The following is an 18,272-nucleotide window of genomic DNA, read 5'->3' as shown; positions in this document are numbered from 1 at the left end:
CGGCGAAAGTACGAGGAGGCCTCGCGAAGAGGTTGAATTTGTGAGGAACAGCCATTTCACATCATTTTCAGAAGAAATATTAAAGCTCCCCCCGCCCGGTCCACGCCCCAGTGAACAGCAATGCAGGTACAGGGTTTTGAGGTTTTATTTATTTATCCCGTCGCAGCAAAACGCCGCCCGGCAGCGCAGAGAGCAGCGTGCCCGAGGGGCGACGCTCGCCCGCCGTGTCCCACAGCCTCCGCTAGCCCAGCCCTAGGGGCCAGGGACCGCCCCGAACCCCAAAAGTCACCACGCGAACTACATTAACAAACAGCTCCCCGAAATGAAGCTACTCCCCGCTTCTCTTAGGTAGGGATTGGAAAAGAAGGGAAATATTATTTTTTATCTCCCTTTAAAGGGTGACTTCGTTACTTTCGATGCTGTGACGATCTTGAGAATCCTCGGCACTTTCCAGCGTTTGGCTGCTGATATCGTCAGAGAGCTCAGCTGACACGCGGTCCACGCCCTCCCTGCTTTCCACACTCGGCTGGCTGTCCCCTCTCTCCCTGCTTTCCACACTCGAGAGGCTGTCCCTTCTGACACCAGACTTGCTACTGTCGCCTTGTGCCTCTTGGCTGTCGGATTTGGGCCGGCTGTCGTTTTCCAAGCTCCGGTCGCGCGGGTCGCTGTCCTGCTCGCCGCTGTCCCGCCCGTGGCTCTGGTCAGACCATACCACGCTGCTGGCGTGTTTCCTCAGGGACTTAGGGGAAGCAGAATTCTCCCGGGAGACAGAGCGCTGGCTGTCTGCATCCACGTCGCTCTCATCTTCTTCAGTGGCATCATAGATGAGCTGTGTTAGAGAGCAGAATAAGAGCCATTGTCACTCCTGAGGAGCTACTCCATCAAGTACTGCACTAAAGCAGGCTGCTTGGACTGCAGGGACGCTCAAAGCCTGCATGATGAACCTCTGCCTGGAGATACTCTGGTGTTTTATGGAAACATTATTTTGTTTCGAAATGTTTTGAAACATTACATGAAACTTTAACATTATGAGAAACTCTCATTTGCTCCTGGCCTCAGATTTCATGTGCAAGTATATCGTGACAGTGCAAACTGCAGCAGCAGCAGCACTCCTGCCCCAGTGCATTGGCAGCCATCGAGACCCCTGATCTGCCCATCCCTATCCAGAGAAAGGAAATGCATTCTTTCACTTATGCCTACTTTCCCCATACCAGTTTTCAAAACCAACTCCCATAGAATGCCATGTCCATTTTCAAGTTCACTCCCCATTTCCAAGAACATGGGCACCACCGGTCAGTGCTATTCACCTTTTTGGCGGCTTTGTGGAGTTTGATAGACTTCAGCAGTGCAGCTTTTGCCCTCATCCTGTAGGCCACACTGTCACCTCTGCCAGCATTGTCTCCCCGGGTGAAAGGGAAAGTGGGGAATGGTTCAGTCACTGGAATGTCTGTGGGAAAACTCGTGACAACTTCTTCAGATTCATCCGTGTCATTGGAATCATTGTCATCATCATCATCATCATCCACATCTTCATGGCTCTTGCTTGACACATCAGGAAAGTGCTGGAAAACATTTATTACACGTCAGGCAAATGAACACAGATGTGAGAGGTGCAGACTGGTACCTGTCCCATTGACCCAGGGCATAGGCACTGTTGAGGAGCTACATGCAGGCACTGCACTGAGTTCACCCCCCCCCCGCCCCGTCTGGAGCTTTGTTTTATTTCGGGAGAGATGTTACTGCAAGAACCACACTTGAGTGAGGAAAACGAGAGCTGTCCCACACTGTCTGCCCTACAGCACTCAGCTGACATGCTGTCCTCCAAAACACTTACCAGTTGTTCTGGGACATCCATGCTTTCTTCTGAAGAGTAGAGGGTCTGAAAGCAACACAAAGCTCAATGTTAGTACACAAAGGCACATACAGTGGAGCTGATTAGCATGTTGACTATTCTTTAAGCACTTAATCATAACTTGTAAATCTTGGCATGGAAAGATGCTCTGTTTTCTCTTCCAGTTAGGTGCCTGTACCTGCTGAGATGATGCCAGGTCACTCTGTGGGTGCTGCTGACTCTCCTGAGACTGAGAATTCACGTGGTCGTTGTGGTATCTGTGCAAGTGATGGCCCCTGGAGTCCTTCAAGAGAAAATAAAAGGGAGGAGTTAATCCTCAAAGGAGAAGGCAAAACTGCTGCATCCCAACCTGTGTTTTCAGGCAGATGTGGCATCTGCAGTACATAGTCCTTCTATGTGGGATGTGTGCTCAGCTCATTGCAGTAGGAAGAGGACTCAGTACCAGCCATCATCCCAGATGAACATTGTACCCAAAAGATAGATAGATGTGCCTCTCTCACTGGCAGAGCCTGAGCAAATTAGACCAGTTTCTCCAGCTTGTCTTTATTGAGTGGAATTTGGAGTTATATCTAACAATCATTGCTTCTGCTAATTCTTAGGCCCTTTCTGGAGGGTGATTTATCTCCCACCTCATGAAGACTCGAAACTAAATGCAGTAGTTGGTTCTCAGAGCCAAGAATTGATTTTACAAGTGTAACAGCAATGGGGAATGAATTCAAGAGCTATATAACAGACTAAATGCAATTTGCTTACATCACTCAAAAAAAAAATAGGATATTGGATTAAGATGCCATATTTTGCCATATTGCAGTCCCTTTTCCTTTTTAATAAACAGCTAACATATTTTTCATTAAGAAAAAAGATTTCCAGTGCTGGTCTGGAGATAGAACTAATGAAAGTCCACAACCAAGACGCATGACACAGGAAAATGTCTGTGGAAATCAGTGTCTCTCTGCTCTGAAGCTGCCTCATAACAGCCAGGTGAGGGCATGTTCTGCAAGCATCTACAATCATAGAACAAGTACCAGAAAATGTGTATTGGAGGGAAACAAACAAAAATCAAAAAGTACTTATCAAAGAAAATTAACAGAAAGAGAAAATGAGCTTACATATTTTTCTTCTGAGCTGGCAGAAATGGCATGCTGCTTGGATGGAACCACCTTGAAGGGAGAGAAGAGAAAAAACATTTATCAGTATTTCTCGCTGATGTGCAAAGGAAATAATGCAAGTGCTGGGGATAGTGTTTGTGATTTACTCACGGGCCATGCAGCTGTGATGCTGATAAGACATAAACACAGAACTGCCACCTTCATTGCGATATTTTACCTAGAAAATATTTTGGAACAGTAAGTCAATGAAGTAAAATACCACAAAAATGCTATAAGCTTTTCCTTTATCCTGGTGTACTTCACTATGCCAAGACCAGGTCCCTGCTATGGATTCAAGTTGCCCATGCTAATTTTATTCCTTATATCCTCCATCACCACCTCCCACCCACCTTGTAATGATTTAGCAGCTCAAAAAGCTACAAGAATTTTTAAACTGAATGCTGAGAAGAGCTGAGCAGTGGTGAGAAAAACCACACTGAAAAGGTGAACTGACTCCTGTTGCCTACTGACTTGCATAGACAAAGGAAAAGCTCTGTGAAAAACTGTTATAAAAACCAGCCTTGGTTTATCTTCATTCACTTAACACAATTGTTTTGAAAAAGAGGCAGGTTAAGGCAAACAATTTGTATTGTCAGCTCTTTTGAAACTAGTATTTAGGGTTATTAACTTGAGTTGCTGAGTAAAGTCAGTTTATATGAACATAAACTGCTCTTATTATAGACCTACATTTCCCTCTCCAGAAGTTAGAACAAAATAACCTGTGCTTCCAAACAAGAGATTAGGTGAAATGGCCACTCCCATAGCTGCTCACATTGCAGCTTTAGCAATTTAATAAATAACTGATCCCTGCTGAAATTAGGAGAGCTATGGTAAATTTCAGTGCTTACTGACAAGTTCCCAGAATAAGGAACATCCCTGAGAATTTAAACCGATTTACTGATGAACAAGAGTCATTCAAAACTTTGGTAAGTCACAGCAGGAAAGAAAGCTGCTTGGGACATTTAAAATGCATTAGTAAGGCTGGCCCTGAGACAGGACACTCTAATAGAGGTATTGCAATTTCAAGTTTTCCTGAGAAGTGTGTCCCATTCACTGTCCCATCCACTCAGGATTGTGCAGCGTGAACAGTGAGCCTGCCAGGAAAAACAAGAACACTGCCAGGCAGTGATTACATGAGGAAGAAAGCTTTCTGTGTTCAAGCACCAGCTCTGAGTTTCTAGTGCATGATTCAGTGGCAGGGTTTTCAGTAACCTTCTCCCAACATCTGTCAGCACACAAACTTAAAATTGTGATTATGTGTAATACCTGGCATTGCTAAAGCAACCTTGCTCCTATAAAAGCACACCTTTTTCCAGAGAGAAATATCAAACATCCCTGCCCAGTGAAGCAGTTTTCAAAGATCTGCTCAGTGTTTCCTAGGATAAAGCTGCAGATGGATTGGCACATGTCAGGTAAAAAAGCAAAATAATTACCTTTTTTGGTGCTGAAGGAGTCAGCCACGGCAAAAGCACTCTTAGTGATCCCAGCAGCAGCTCCAGCCAGTTGGCTCCCAGCAGCTCTGGCTTTCTTTCTCACCTCGTCCCTTGCTGCCTGACATCTCTGAGCTCTGGGAATTTAAACCCTGTCCCAAGCACAGCCACCAATCCCCATGTGGCGGAAAAAGATGAGGTCATGAGGCTCCTGGCCACTGTCCTGCCCACGTTCTCCTACACTTCCTCTTTGGCTTTGTGGCTTTTGAAACAAACAAAAACCATTCTAAGGTTAAAACATTACTTATGAGCGAGATCATTAACCAGCAAGTCTGTTGAATGCACAGTGTTTGGTATCATGTAGGAGGGCTTCGGGGAATGCCTGTTCTGCTTTTGTGAAAAGCCAGAGCCCAGCTTCCCAGAAATCTTTTGTACCCTGTTCTGTAGGGGGTAGGAATATCTAATGTGTGCTGGAGGAAATAAATCTGAGCATAAAATTCACTAAAGAGGTGTTAATGTTTCCACAGAATTGTAGACTTGCTCTCCAGGGCATGCATGGGGCTACAGGAATTGCAAAGATGGTGCAGAATTTGGCCTTTTGCATTTTTTGGTCTACCAGGGTAAAAAAAAAAAAAAAAATTAGTAGTACTAGTTGTCTTGGTAGGCCTTCTGCATCCAGCGACTTGTTTGTAAAGGTGTACAAGAGCCAGTGGTCTAATTAAAGAAGATTGGTGCATCTTTATGAGGAATCATGAGGAATTCTTACTCCTTTTCTGTTCATTTGTATTCCTTCTGGCTCCTTTCTCAGGTGGTTTGGTCAATCTGCTACAGCTGTCTCATGCACCAAATCCATTTCGTAACTCTTTTCTAGGGACCAGATGCCAGATATTTTTCAATTAAAAAAAAAAAAAAAAGCACAGATATAGCTCCAGCATGAGGAGTGCCATGACTGGCATTGGGAAGCAAAGGACATCATGGGATGAAATTCCATGCCTACTATGGAGCAGTGCATCAGCCCTGCTGATGGGTGACAGATCTCTTGTGGCCTGCCTTGGATGTCCATAGCTTTGGACTGATTCTGCAGCAGCTGGAATGTGCACAGGAAAACACAGGAAAACATTCCAAACAGCCCTCTTAGAAGGCAGAATATTTATAACTGTTTCAAGGTGGTTATCTTGCTTCTCATTTGTGACACCCCACTGATGTTTGCTGTATCCTTAGGCAAGCAGACAAGAGAGACCTGTTTGTAGCAGCTCCTGTTGCCAGTTATCCTGTGCTTACTGCCACTTCTGGGGCATGTTTGGAGACATCAGGAGTAACATACCCACGCTAGCTCAGCACCTCCCTGTTACATCATCACACAGACTTAGCTGATTATATTTTTGAGCAGAGATCAGCAACAGCTAGAAGTCCAACTTAGTGTATTTAAGAGAGTGTTCTAATATCCCAGTGGGAGAAGTGGATAAAAACATAGTATATCATTAGTAGTTCTGACTGTAAGGATCCACCTGAATGAGGACTATCCTGGCTTTTATTTTTGAAGCTATATGACCATTGTCATATCCTAACTCAGGAAAGACCTTTCAACCAAAAAAAGCCTCCAGCAACTGGGATTTCAGCATCAAGCTCTTATGCAGATTTAGACAGATCTACCATCTCCCATTGTATCTGCAGCTCAGTGCTGCTGAGTCCAAGGAACCCCAGGCCAGGCCCTTAGGTAGCCAAACACCAGTCCTGACCATCAGCAAAAAACTACTTCCATCTGACAGAGCAAAAACAGAGGCAGAGTGAAGCCAGCCACATCACACCACTGGATGTGGGACTGGGTGTGCTGTGTCCTGCTCTCCTGTCCACACCCTGGATTAAATTTTAAGCCTGAAAAACCTACTTTCCCTACAAGCCATTCATCAAGAGACACAGAGCTGAAAAACAACGTTATGCTCAAAGATCCTCTAGAGCTGCTGTCTGGCCAAAACCAATACTTGCAATCTGCATAATGGTGTATTACTGTGTATCAGACCATCAGGAAAATACACATTATGTAAACAGCCTGTTTCACCGAGTTCAGCAGCAGTTATCAGTCATGCTGATGGAGCCATTAGAAACAGAGCCTTCCTGCAGTTTGTTACAGACGTTCCTGTACAGGTCAATTATTACTGTGGCACCTCAAGGCAAATGTTTTGCAAGAACCTGGAACTCTTATCTCCCAGCAGTCGCTGTGTGACCCTCAGGGAGCTGTTTCTGGCAAACAGCTGGTTTCCAGTGCGCTGGGAGATGACAGTGGTTTTGCGTATGTTGCCAAATATACTGTACAATCCACTATATGGTAGATTTTGTAAAAACTAAGGAACAACAGGGAAGTTTTGCAGCAATCCAGAAGCAGGATGAGAAGCGATGGCTATTAATAAATGTCTTAATTTTATGCAAGGTTAGCCTGTACAGCTCTGTAGTAAATTTAGCACTTGTCTCATGCCTATCACTATGTGGTTATTCCTCCTGTAAATCATTTCACCTAGCTGAGAAGTCCTTTGCCTTGGTAGGATTTATGCTTCTTTTTGTCTCAAAGATAAGGAACAAGCAGGGCAGAAAGTAGGGAACTTTCACCATTCTCACTTCCCACATTAAAATCCTAGTTCTGGAGAGAACACTTGTCTGCTGGTGGCACAGCAGAAGCAGCTTGCTTGAATTTGTACAGGTGGGAGGGTATATGATTCTGGCTTTCAAGAGCTGTCAGGGTCTGTGCAGAGCATGACTCTGACTGTAATTTGCTGCATGTAGTTGGCATTTTCTACTTGTCTGTCCTGTCGAACAAAGCTTTTGACCACAATTCCTTCCATCCTGGGCTGTGTTGGTAACATGGTTAGGCTGTCATTTTGTGTTGTCAAGAAGCTGTATCAGTGCCTCCCCTGTGCAACCTCCAACACCTACCTAAGATCCTGAGCTAGGACACCAGTGTGATGCCCAGCAATACCTCTGGCTGGCTTGGAAAATCCCAGCCTCCCTGCAGTGACCTGTAGTGATCGGTCAGCTTTCAGGACAGCTGGCTTTTGTTGAGTTTTGTTCACCAGAAAACAAGTCTGGAGGTGCACATAAACAAAGACTAGATGGCAAAGACTAAGGCTCGAAAAGAGAGGTTGTTTTCTTTGGCAGCATTAAGAATGCTATTAAATACTGTTTTGCAACTAGAATATCTCCAGGAAAAGCAGACTCAGTAAAGAAAGGTTTCTGTGAAAGACAGATGAAAAGCAAAATTTTCTTATATTGCTACCATAAAATTCCCTTTGGAAACTCAGTGTATCAACCAATATACCTCCCAAAGCCATTACATTTTCCTAATTAAACCTTCAAAAATGAGGAAAAGCTTACATACAGCAGTGGGTAGACTTAAAACAAAGCCTTCTGCCTCTTAAATAGACTTACACAGACCACTACACTGTTTGTGTCTGGGCCCAGGAGAATATTCGGTATGCAGAGGAGATCTGGGTGTCAGATCTGTTTGATAAAAGAAATTACAACAGAGGTTTGCTCCTGACATGTGTGAACACATGCTTTGCAGCACAGCTGTATGTCTTTTCCTTTGTACCACTTGGAGCAATTAAAGAAGTCCCTTTCCCAGAATCAGCCCTTGAGGAGTTCCTTGAGGAGTTGCAGAACTCCTACCAGTTCCTTGAGGAGTTGCAGAACTCGGCACAACACTGACCTAGAGCTAGAATAGATGATAAATTGGGACAGACTTTCTGGAAAACAACTCTACGATAGGCTGACAGCATACTAGAAAGTGCCAGTGTCTGACACATTGCAGTCTTTTGGTCTGTCCTTATCTCCCCTCTACTCAAAGAGAGCCCACTCATTTGTCTCTGGCTCCTGGGACTGGTCACTATCTGTTCCCATTTACAAATGGCTTTTTAGGAACAGCTTTGGAAAGTGAAGAAAAAAATTAATATTTGAGAAACTGCCATGCAGCTGTGTCTCAGAAATCCTGGAGGCTGGCCAGCCTCAGTCAGATCCCAGCTTTCAGAGAGGCAAGTGGATGCTCCTGCAACAGTATAAATACAGTCCAGCTGTCTAGAACTTGCTAAAATGGAGCCCCACTGATGTCCCCTCCCTCGACTTTTACAGCCAGTTAGAAAAAAATTCCAGATTTTTTTTTCCCCATTGAAATGAATGTATTTTAATACTGAAGTCCATGTAGCAGCAGGAATTAAACCAGCACAGAAACATTTCATTATTTTCAGGTCATCAGAGTTACCAGTGTGAAGAGCTAAACATCAGCTTTTCAGTGCTGTGTTTGTGGCTGTGCTTCAGCTCTGAATTGACAAGAGAAGAAATGCATTTGTTTCAACTGGAAAGTAACAAACACAATAGCAGTCTGAAGTACTCGGAGTAACAAGAACAACCAGTGAAAAAATTTATGGTGTACACCATGTTTTCATAACTGTACCATTTCTTAACGAATGCAACCCTCAAAAAGCAATTTTTTGAGAACAGGAGGATGAGACTTTGTCATCTCAATGGGAGCTGAGCTCAATCTGAAGCCTGAACACTGCTGCAGATGTAACGCTCCAGGATGAAGGAAAGCTTATGAGGTGAGATATGGGTGTGCTTAAATCCCGTATATGCTCATAAAACAGCAACCATCAGATTGCCAGCTCAGGGCTCACAGTTTCAGTGCTGAGGGGAATTTGATAGTAGGAAACAGCTTTACAGAAGATTGCTTCTCAGACAAGTATGGGAAAAACTTTGTGACAAGTTGTTTCCCTCTCTCCCCTCTGCCCAGTTCCCTGTTTCTGATCCTACTGAGAAATTTTGGAAAGATTTTGTGACAAGTTTTTTCCCTCTCTCCCCTCTGCTCAGTTCGGATCCTACTGCAAAATTTTCTCCTCCTACTGAGAAAGGACCCTAATGGGAAAATACGAACATGCAGAATGGATATGGAAAGAACAGCATCCTCTCACTCTGCATTGTGAAACTTGGAAAGTCACGAGATGTCTGTTCTCCCCAGTGCGGGGAGTTTTGTCAGGGCACCACAGGAAGGGTTCTGCACACCGCACCCGTCCAGTTGTATCTCCGTGCAGCTCTGCTGCTAAAACACAGAGAACCCCTTGCTGCAAGAAACAGATCACAGCACAGCCAGACAGAGAGAGGCAGACAGGGAGATGGTGGGCCAGCTCTTCCGTATGCTGCCCCGGTGCATAACTGAGATGAGCGTGACAGAGTCCTGGCTGCATCCCGGGAATCTTCATCACACAGCAGCCTTGATTTTGCATTCCGCATTTACCACGTTGAGCTCATGTCATGTTTCTATACACGGCCACACAAGGGTCACAGCACAAGGAGCTGAGTCCAAAGAAGTTTGCTACCGATCCCAGAGACCAACCTTTCGCAAGACACAATTTCTGAGTGCCTCCTGGAAGAGGCCAGTGCAAAACAGATAATTTGGAGAGGTGCCAGGCATTGCACAACCCAGGATTCCACTCTGCATACCTGTGGTTATCTGTACACAAGGCATCTTTTCTGCAGAAGGTCTGGAGCAGGGGAAGCATGTGCTGTTTGCATGTTGTGAGCCTGTCAATAAACCTCACCTCAGACACAGGCTTTGCTACATATCAGAAACCAGTCAGAAACCTGGCGTCAGCTTCTGCTGTGAGCAGTTTTCTTAACTCTCAGCCCAGGGCCACTGTGGTCTGAGGTGGGACGGGTGCAGAACTGAGTCAGTGTGAAAGCAAACATGGTCCCAGGCACTGTGCCCCAGGGTGTGGGGGCCCTGTGGTGGAGTGGGAGGAAAAACCCATCTGTGGGCCTGGTGAAGAGAAATTAAAGAGTTGGGGACTGGGCTTGGGGAGGAAGTTGTTTGGCCAAGAAGCTGATTTGATTTTGTGGGGGAACCAAAAATCAGCAGGCCGGGGTCAGCGCCTCTCCCATTCTTGACTGAATCACGGAGAGATTCTCCGCAGCTTGCTCAAGCCTGGAGGTGATAAGGCTGTTTTCCCACAAAGCCTATGCAGGCAGGAGCTCTGCAGGAACCATCTTCTCCACTGCAGCAATGAGTCATTTTGGCTCTGGCTTGGAAAGCCAGAACATCTCCTGCATGTCAGTACACTTCTTTTAATTAGTCTTGGGGCCGCCACCTCTTGTACAACAAGCAACAAAAGTGCCAATGGAGGACATCACTCAGACCCGGCAATTTCTCCTCGTGTTCTGCATACTAATTTTTTTTAAATGAAATGTGAAGTAATAACTCAAACCTGACAGGTATTACCATCAGCAAATCAAAGGGGATGTTTTCTTAAATGTATAATTTTCCAAGAAAATAGGATAAATTGATAGACTGAATAGTTCAGATACAAGTGTCTGGGAAAAAGGTTTCTTTTCATTAAGCACAGAAGCACAAACACATTTGGCAAATCCCTGCTCTCCCTCCTTGCTTACCAGCTCTCTTTGGGAGGGAGCTGCTATTTTGGCAATACACAGTTGAGAGATAATCACATCCAGATTTAGGAAATAGCATTTTGCACATAATTCATACTGGCTACCTAGACAGATTGTTGGTTGGGTGTGTAGCTATAAATTTGGCAGAATAAATGGCAAACTGTGGTTGGCATATGGACGCAAAGCAGGATGCAAACTGCAGCTATACATTAACCAGAGGAAAGAGAAGCCTAAGAAACTGAGTTAAGCAGCAGGATCTGAATCAAGCAGTAGGAAGGGGCAGCTGACAGGGCAACTTACTCCTGAGGAGGATATGCAGCATCAGAGCTCTTTGCATTAGGAAGAACATTACCAGTCAATAAATAAAAAGCCAGCACTGCTATTTTCCTCACGGAGTCTTGTTTATCACAAAGAAGTCAAATGACTTCTTCTCACCCATGGAAAATGTGAACACAGTGGATGACAGGCAATTTTGGGAAGCAACATCCGTTCTGTATGGAGAAACTTGATCTGCTGCACCCAAAATAACTGCTGTTGAAACACAGACTAGATCTCATCTCAGCAATTGATTAGGCAAAAGGAGGAAGCTTGACTGCTGGTTGGAGCTGAGTTGGTCTCGCCTCAGACAGCAGGGCAGCAACAGGGCAGTGACACGTGGGCTGGGCCAGGCTGGAGAACACAGATCTCAGGGTGCAGGTTGTCAGCAGGTAACTCTGTGCCCTCTGCAGAGCTGAAAAGCATTTTTCATGCACCCAGTCCCTGAAGGGAGCACTATAGGAACTCTGGTACCTGTAACTTCATTGGCACCAATGCAGTCACATCCCACAGCAGTTTGCCACATCCCTGACACATCCTACCTCTGCTCTACCCTAAAAGTGCAGGCAAGGGCATATTACACAGCTACATTATCCAGTCTTTCTAACCCCCCCCGCTGAAAAATCAACAGCAAAGGAGAGTGATGGATCACAGAAACTGCCAGTGAGATTATTCCTAGTCTTCTGATTCAGGCTTAAGTAAAGACAGAAAGAGGAAAGCTTAATTTCAACAAATGTTCATGGTCATGGAGGTCTACTTTTCCTGTCCTCCAGGCAAAGAAGCCAGGCTGATACACTGGGAATTTGTATGTATACCTTCCAGTCTTTCAGGTCAGCAGATTCATTCATCCTGCCTATTTTTTAAGTAGCTGCTCTCCTGAGAGAAAGAGAGCAGTGTGACAGTCCCATTGGACGTAGATTTTTACAAGAGGAAAGGCAGGACCAAGTCTCAGAGTGAGGGCAATAGAAGATGGGTTGTCCAGGGAATATTATCCATTACTCTTTTTTGGGCAGTGCCAGCAGTGTCATTGCTGGGGTGTAACACTGCTCTTCACAGGCAAGTTACAAGGCACCCGCAGTGGCTTGTTTGGGGTCCATTATTCCTATGGTAGGAATAATGTAGATTTTCCAATAATAATTTAAAAACATAGCATCTAAATAATAAGAAATGCAAACTGCCATAATAAGATTTTTTTTTTAAGTAGCCTTTCATTTAGCTTCATGTCTACCATACCTGCCCTTCCCATACTGATTTTATAGCACGTGACTTTGATAATTTTCAGCAAAAATAACATTAATCATGGCTCTGGTGTTGCAAAGCTGCTGTATGGGCACAAGCTTTCTGTTAGAGATCAAATAGTTATCAGGTCCTGTTATTTGGTAGACTATTAAATATATATTTTTTTAAGTCAGGACACTCTAAATCTTGATGTAAAAATAATTTTCTCATTTTGTTTATCATCTCCTGGTTTGCTACTGTTAACAAATGAGATGGGGCATAGATGCCTAAGAGATACTGAAAGCTCACTCTGAACTCCAAGTGTACTAGCATTTCTCTTAACACATTGATTTCCTATCTTTATCACCACGGATATCAAGGAAAAATACAGAGGCAAAATAGAAAACAAACAAACAAAAAAAAGAAACCCAGCCAAGTCATTGCATTCATTGGCTGTAAGTTTTAAGTATCTTTCTCCAGAAGGAAATCTTTTCTAAAGACTCCAGTGAAGAGCAGCTCTGTTTGCATATGCACAGACTACACACTGGAGGCAGGAAAAGAGAGGGGCTTTTTTAATTACGTGGGCTAAACAAATGCTGCAAATTGAGGCTTTAGACAGCAGGGCTGCTCCCCTTTCACAAAGATAAGGCCTACTGACAAATTAGCCTGTCTGCTTCTTCCCTGTTTAGCAATTAAAGGGGGCAAAGGCAAACCTATGGTCTCCCTTGTTCCATATTTGAACAGCTGCAGGAGCTGTGCAGGTGTCCAGGTCAGTACCCAAGAGATCTTTCCTGGAAAGCCAACAACTCTCCCAGGCCTGAACTGGTAATACAGACAGACTAGAAAAGTCAATTACCACAGTGTACAGATGATACAAACCAGATGATGAAGATCTGTGGATTTTAAAGTCTTAAATAGGCCATCTTTTACTCTGATCCCCCTGCACACATCAGACTGAAGGACAAACTTCACATACTACTGAGCTAATCAGCTTACATTTGCCCAAATGTAGTTATTCCTCCTGCACTGGGGTTGTTCTGTTCTTAAAGCTGCTCTCCATACAGTCACGTTGATGAGTACTAGTTGTACCACCCAGCTGTAACTCTAAAAATTAAATTACCTCTTGGTTTTTGTGGCCAGAGAAGAAATCCGATTATTGGGGCCATTTACACAATTCAGCCACACATAAACACAGCAGCCTGGCTCACAATTATCAGTTCTATTCCAGCCCCTGGTATTCACAAGTTCTATTCTGATTTTAACAGAGATAAGCCTGATGGCAATGCTGGTGAGGTTTTGCCAGCATCCTTATGCTCACAGCTGGGAAAGCCTCCCAAGAGCACTGGCTTCTCACCTTGCTCCAGTTTCAGATTTTGCTGCCCAAGAAGTCTGTTTCACTCTATGGCAAACCTGTCTGTGACTTCTAGGGAAACAGGAGCTTCCCCGGCCCCCTTAGGCTGCATGCACACTTTCTGAGATCTCCTGGCTTTTTGGAAATAATATTTCTTCTCCCAGTGATCAACTCTGAAAAACGGCAAGATGTCAAAGTACCTGAACCGCTGATGCAAAATGGATTAGAAACACATGGGTATTGAAAAATATTTGGAAATTACAATATTTCTCCACACCTTTCTCAGTGCAATACAATGTACTCTCATTGCTCTTCCTTCTGCAAAAGCTTTTCCCAACTTCCTAAGAGCACCCTGTGATCATGCAGGGCCCGTACCCAGCAGGAGCAATTCTTGTGCAGGTTTTCCAGCCCTTACTCTCCAGAATATCTCGTTGACGGCACAGGCCCTACTCTAACAAGCAGCAAGGTGGAAATTGGGCTCTCCAATGAAAACAGCTATTGGTTTATTTGTTTGGGTTTTTATTTCAACATAGCAATCTCCCTACAGGCGCTCTAGGAAAGCACAAGAGGAATGTTTCTTCTGCAAAATGTAATTAACATCGTTTTCTTCCTGTTGCAAAGTATAATTGCAAATATAAACCGACACACGAGAATGGGGTTATTTTGGGTTATGGTTTTGTGCAGCAAAATACTGCGACAAGTTTGGTTTGTCAAACTGAAGACAGGGCAGATGTCTCTCTCCCTTCCTGTTGAAGCCAGTGGTCTGGGAAGGGCTGCCGTAACCTATAATGATGGTCAGCTCACCCAAAGAAACTTGTTTCCTCCAATCTATAAATGCAGTTTTCTGAAGGCTGAACATATGCCAGAATATGCACATGCTTTGTGATCCTGTGTGACATGGCAAAGCCTGGTCTGATTTTGAGTTGTGTTAAAACTTACATAAAAATGCCTCAGTTCTGACAAACCTGCTGCCTTTCAATACCTGAGGGGAGCCTACAAGAAATCTGGAGACTAACTTTACAAGAGTATAGGACAAGGGGGAATGGCTTTAAACTGACAGAGGGCAGATTTAAATTGGCTATCAGGAAGAAATTCTTTACTGTAAGGGTGGTGAGGCACTGGCATAGGTTGATCAGAGAAACTGTGGAAGCCCCATTCCTGCAAGTGTTCGAGGCCAGATTGGATGGGGCTCTGAGCAACCTGGTCTAGTGGAATGTATCCCTACCCTTGGCAGGAGGATTGAAATTTGATGGCCTTCAGGGTGCCTTCCAATCCAAACTATTCTTTGATTCTTTCTCACACACAGCTCAAACAAGGGTGTGGAATATCCTTTCAAAGTCAAAGAAATGAGCCAGACTTCCCTCTATGAAAGCATTTCCTAAGAACCTGACCAAACACGGGATCATCTTGACATTTCACTGTGTGTTTGCACTTGCTCTTCAGGTGGCAAAGCACTTAAACCTGTACACGGCTGAGCCCCAGGAGCTGTTGAGAGCAATGGAGTGTGGCATGGTGGGACTGGATGGCTGCAGTCTAGGGAAGCAGTGGTGAGTCACCTCCTGCCTGGAGGTCACTTTAACCAGATAGGCAATTCCCTGCAACACATCCCCACATGCAAAACGTATAATCCCAGACGGAAACAGAGGACTGAAATAACAAATGGTTTACTTTCCCCTGCTCTCCAAGCCAGGTGAATCATTAAACATAAGTGAAAAATTACATTCCATCAGCACAAACCCTCACTAGCAGAAGTAGGCATTTGCTTACTGAATTTGTTTGGATGTGGGCTCTACAGTCATTACTATAAATCTTTTTTGAGACACTGGACCTTAAAAAAACATCAGCTGCTTTCTCTCTTATCTTCTTTATTCACTGCAGGAACATACAAGTGAATATTCTGTCCTCCATCCATAAGACAAGACACTGCAGCACAAGTAGCCTGGCTAAATAAATCACTGGGGAAAAGCAGGCAACAAATTTGCACCCTGAGGAGCTGCAGACCAGTCAGTCCCACCTCAGTGCCTGGAAAGATCCTGGAGCACATCCTCCTGGAAACTATGCTAAAGCACATGGAAAATAAGGAGGGTGATTAGTGACAGCAAATATGGCTTCACTAAGGGCATATCATGCCTGACAGATTTGGTGGCGTTCCACAAGAGGATAAAGGAAGAGTGACTGAAATCATCTACCTGGACTTGTTCAAAGCATTTGACACTGTCCTGCACAACATCCTTGTTTCTAAACTGGAGAGGTGTGGTTTTGATGGATAGACCACTCAGTGGATAAAGAAGTGACTGGATGGCAGCATGCAAAGTTACAATCAACAGCTCATTGTCCACCTGGATACCAGTCATGAGTGGTGTCCCTCAGGGGTCAGTCTGGACAGGCACTGTTTAACACTTTAGTGGCACACATGGACAATAAGATTGAGTGCAGAGTCAGCAAGATTGCTGACACCACAAAGCTGTGTGGTGCAATAGGCACACTGGAAGGAAGGGATGCCATTCAGAGAGACCTGGACAGACTTGAAATGTGGAATCTTATGAAGCTCTGTAAGGCCAAGTGCAAAGTCTGCATCCAAAACAGAAGGCCAAGAAAGGGGATTCTGCCCCTCCACTCCACTCTGCTGAGACCCCCACCTGGAGTGTCCCCACCTGGGATCCCCAACATGAGATGGACATGGAATTTTTGGAGGGAATCCAGAGGATGTCACAAAGATGATCAGAGCACTGGAGCATCTCTCCTGTGAAGACAGGCTGAGAGAGATGGGGTTGTTCAGGATGGAGAAGACTCGACTCCAGAGAAACCTTATGGCACAGCTTGGTTTTAGCATTCATCTGACACTGACAGTGGTCACTGGGACTGCCACAGGCTCACAATCACACAAGTTCTCCCCATAGTTTGTCAGGGGGTACAGAAAGACTTCTTAAGGAAAAACAAGCAGGAAAAGGCACAGAAAATTTGTCAGGCCAATCACTAAGGGGAGGTGGTTTAAACAAAGCATTGTGTGCAAGGGTTCTGCCTCATGCACCCCCATCCACAGACTCTGTTGGCTTGTAGCTTCTTGCAGGTGCCCATCTCTCAGACTAAACATCTGCAGGCTTTGGAGAATCAGATTGACTCTCAGAATGAGCTGAGGTCTGAATTTCCACTTCTTGTTCCAAACACAAGGAAATGCACATGAATTCTGAGCAACTTGAGAGGTGTGACAGACTGCTTTGTTTCAGTACCATGTAAAACTTTTAAACTGGAATTTTCCAGCAGCATTCCAGTGCCAGACTGATGAATTATGAATCATGTTCTGTCTGTCACATCAGCAAGGTGTGTCAGTCCAGGGACTGACAGCAAAAGCGTATTAAAGCTCTCTGTTGCTCACTGAAATGAGAGCAGGGTCCAGTCTGAGCAGTGCTCTACTTGTAAAAAAGAGGGGTGAAACTCACACTAGTCACTGGACAACATCTCCCCAGTATAAGCTTTGCCTTTCTGGGAGCCTTTAGTGACAGCCTTCCATTGCAAGACAGAACAACCCCAAGTAAAAGTACTTCTCAGGCACACAGACATGGAATATCCAGCAGTGTCAGAAGAACACAAGTAGCTAACAGTAAGTGCTTTTATACGAACTGAATTGAATTATATCAGCATTTTGCTAGAAACTGGAAACTAATTCCTGTATGGTTTCTGCAAGAAGGGGAGGCAAACAGAGCGAGCCATGCCACATACCTTGACAAAACCTCCTCTTTGTGCCTGGCAGGGTGACACATCAGTGCCCCTTGCAGCAGGCTCTGGAAATACAAATCCTAGGTGCAGAAAGAGTAAGAAACAACATCACTATTGCCCTTCTGATACAAGTCACACCAAGGGATTGGTTAGCAGAAGTGGAGGATCAAAGAGAAAGCAAACAAGCTAATACCTCTTTTTTGCCAGATGATTCTCATCTTCTGGAGAGCACATCACAGGGGCTGTTCTAGACTGTCACCTGTACACAGTCAGCTGTCCCACATTGAGTTGTTTACAGCCTTAGGGCTTTATCTGCTCTTGAAAATGTTAGCTTTTGACCTGTGCCCTTACATTTGTTATATCTCTGAGCCCTTAAAAACCTTTTCTGTGGTCCTCATGGCTATTGGAATTCTTCTGCAAACCCTGGGAAGCAGAATAGCTGTTTTGAAAACAATCTGGTACAGCAAGTCCATGCCAAAGCCCTGCACAGCTCTGCCTCCTGAGCCCAGCAGCCCTAGGAAGGCCTCCCCTTCCCTTCCCCTCTACAGTGCCCTGGATAAGGCTCTGACATGAAGCTGTGTACTGGTCACTTTGTCCCTGACAGCATGGTCTTTGAAACCATAGAGAGACCAAGGCTGACACCCGCTGCTACTGAGGCTTTTGTACCATGGGCCCGAAGTATTTTATTGCTGTCATTAAAAGTCAAGTGATTTAATCTCACTGGTGTTCTAATGCGTACCTTATTAACTAAATCTCATTTTCTAGTTAACCATGAACTATCAGACTATTCATACCTTTAAACAAGCAGGACT

At 44.7% G+C, this 18,272-nt stretch overlaps 1 protein-coding gene across 1 annotated transcript; it reads right to left on the bottom strand.

Annotated features, from left to right (window-relative positions):
- Positions 1-127: 127 nt before the first annotated feature.
- On the bottom strand, positions 128-4,597 carry SPP1 (secreted phosphoprotein 1). Its single transcript, XM_053940743.1, has 7 exons — positions 4,434-4,597; positions 3,112-3,178; positions 2,962-3,012; positions 2,031-2,135; positions 1,835-1,879; positions 1,308-1,562; positions 128-829 (listed from the first exon to the last, which is right to left on the bottom strand). Exons 2-7 carry the CDS (start codon positions 3,163-3,165, stop codon positions 392-394), a joined length of 948 nt encoding a protein of 315 aa, XP_053796718.1. The 5' UTR covers positions 3,166-3,178; positions 4,434-4,597; the 3' UTR covers positions 128-391.
- Positions 4,598-18,272: the final 13,675 nt, after the last annotated feature.

The sequence above is a fragment of the Vidua chalybeata genome, chromosome 4 (genome assembly GCF_026979565.1).
Source record: "Vidua chalybeata isolate OUT-0048 chromosome 4, bVidCha1 merged haplotype, whole genome shotgun sequence".
NCBI classification, from domain to species: Eukaryota; Metazoa; Chordata; class Aves; order Passeriformes; family Viduidae; genus Vidua; species Vidua chalybeata.
Note: the sequence above shows the minus strand (reverse complement) of the source record. Positions and strands in the feature narration are given on the sequence as shown.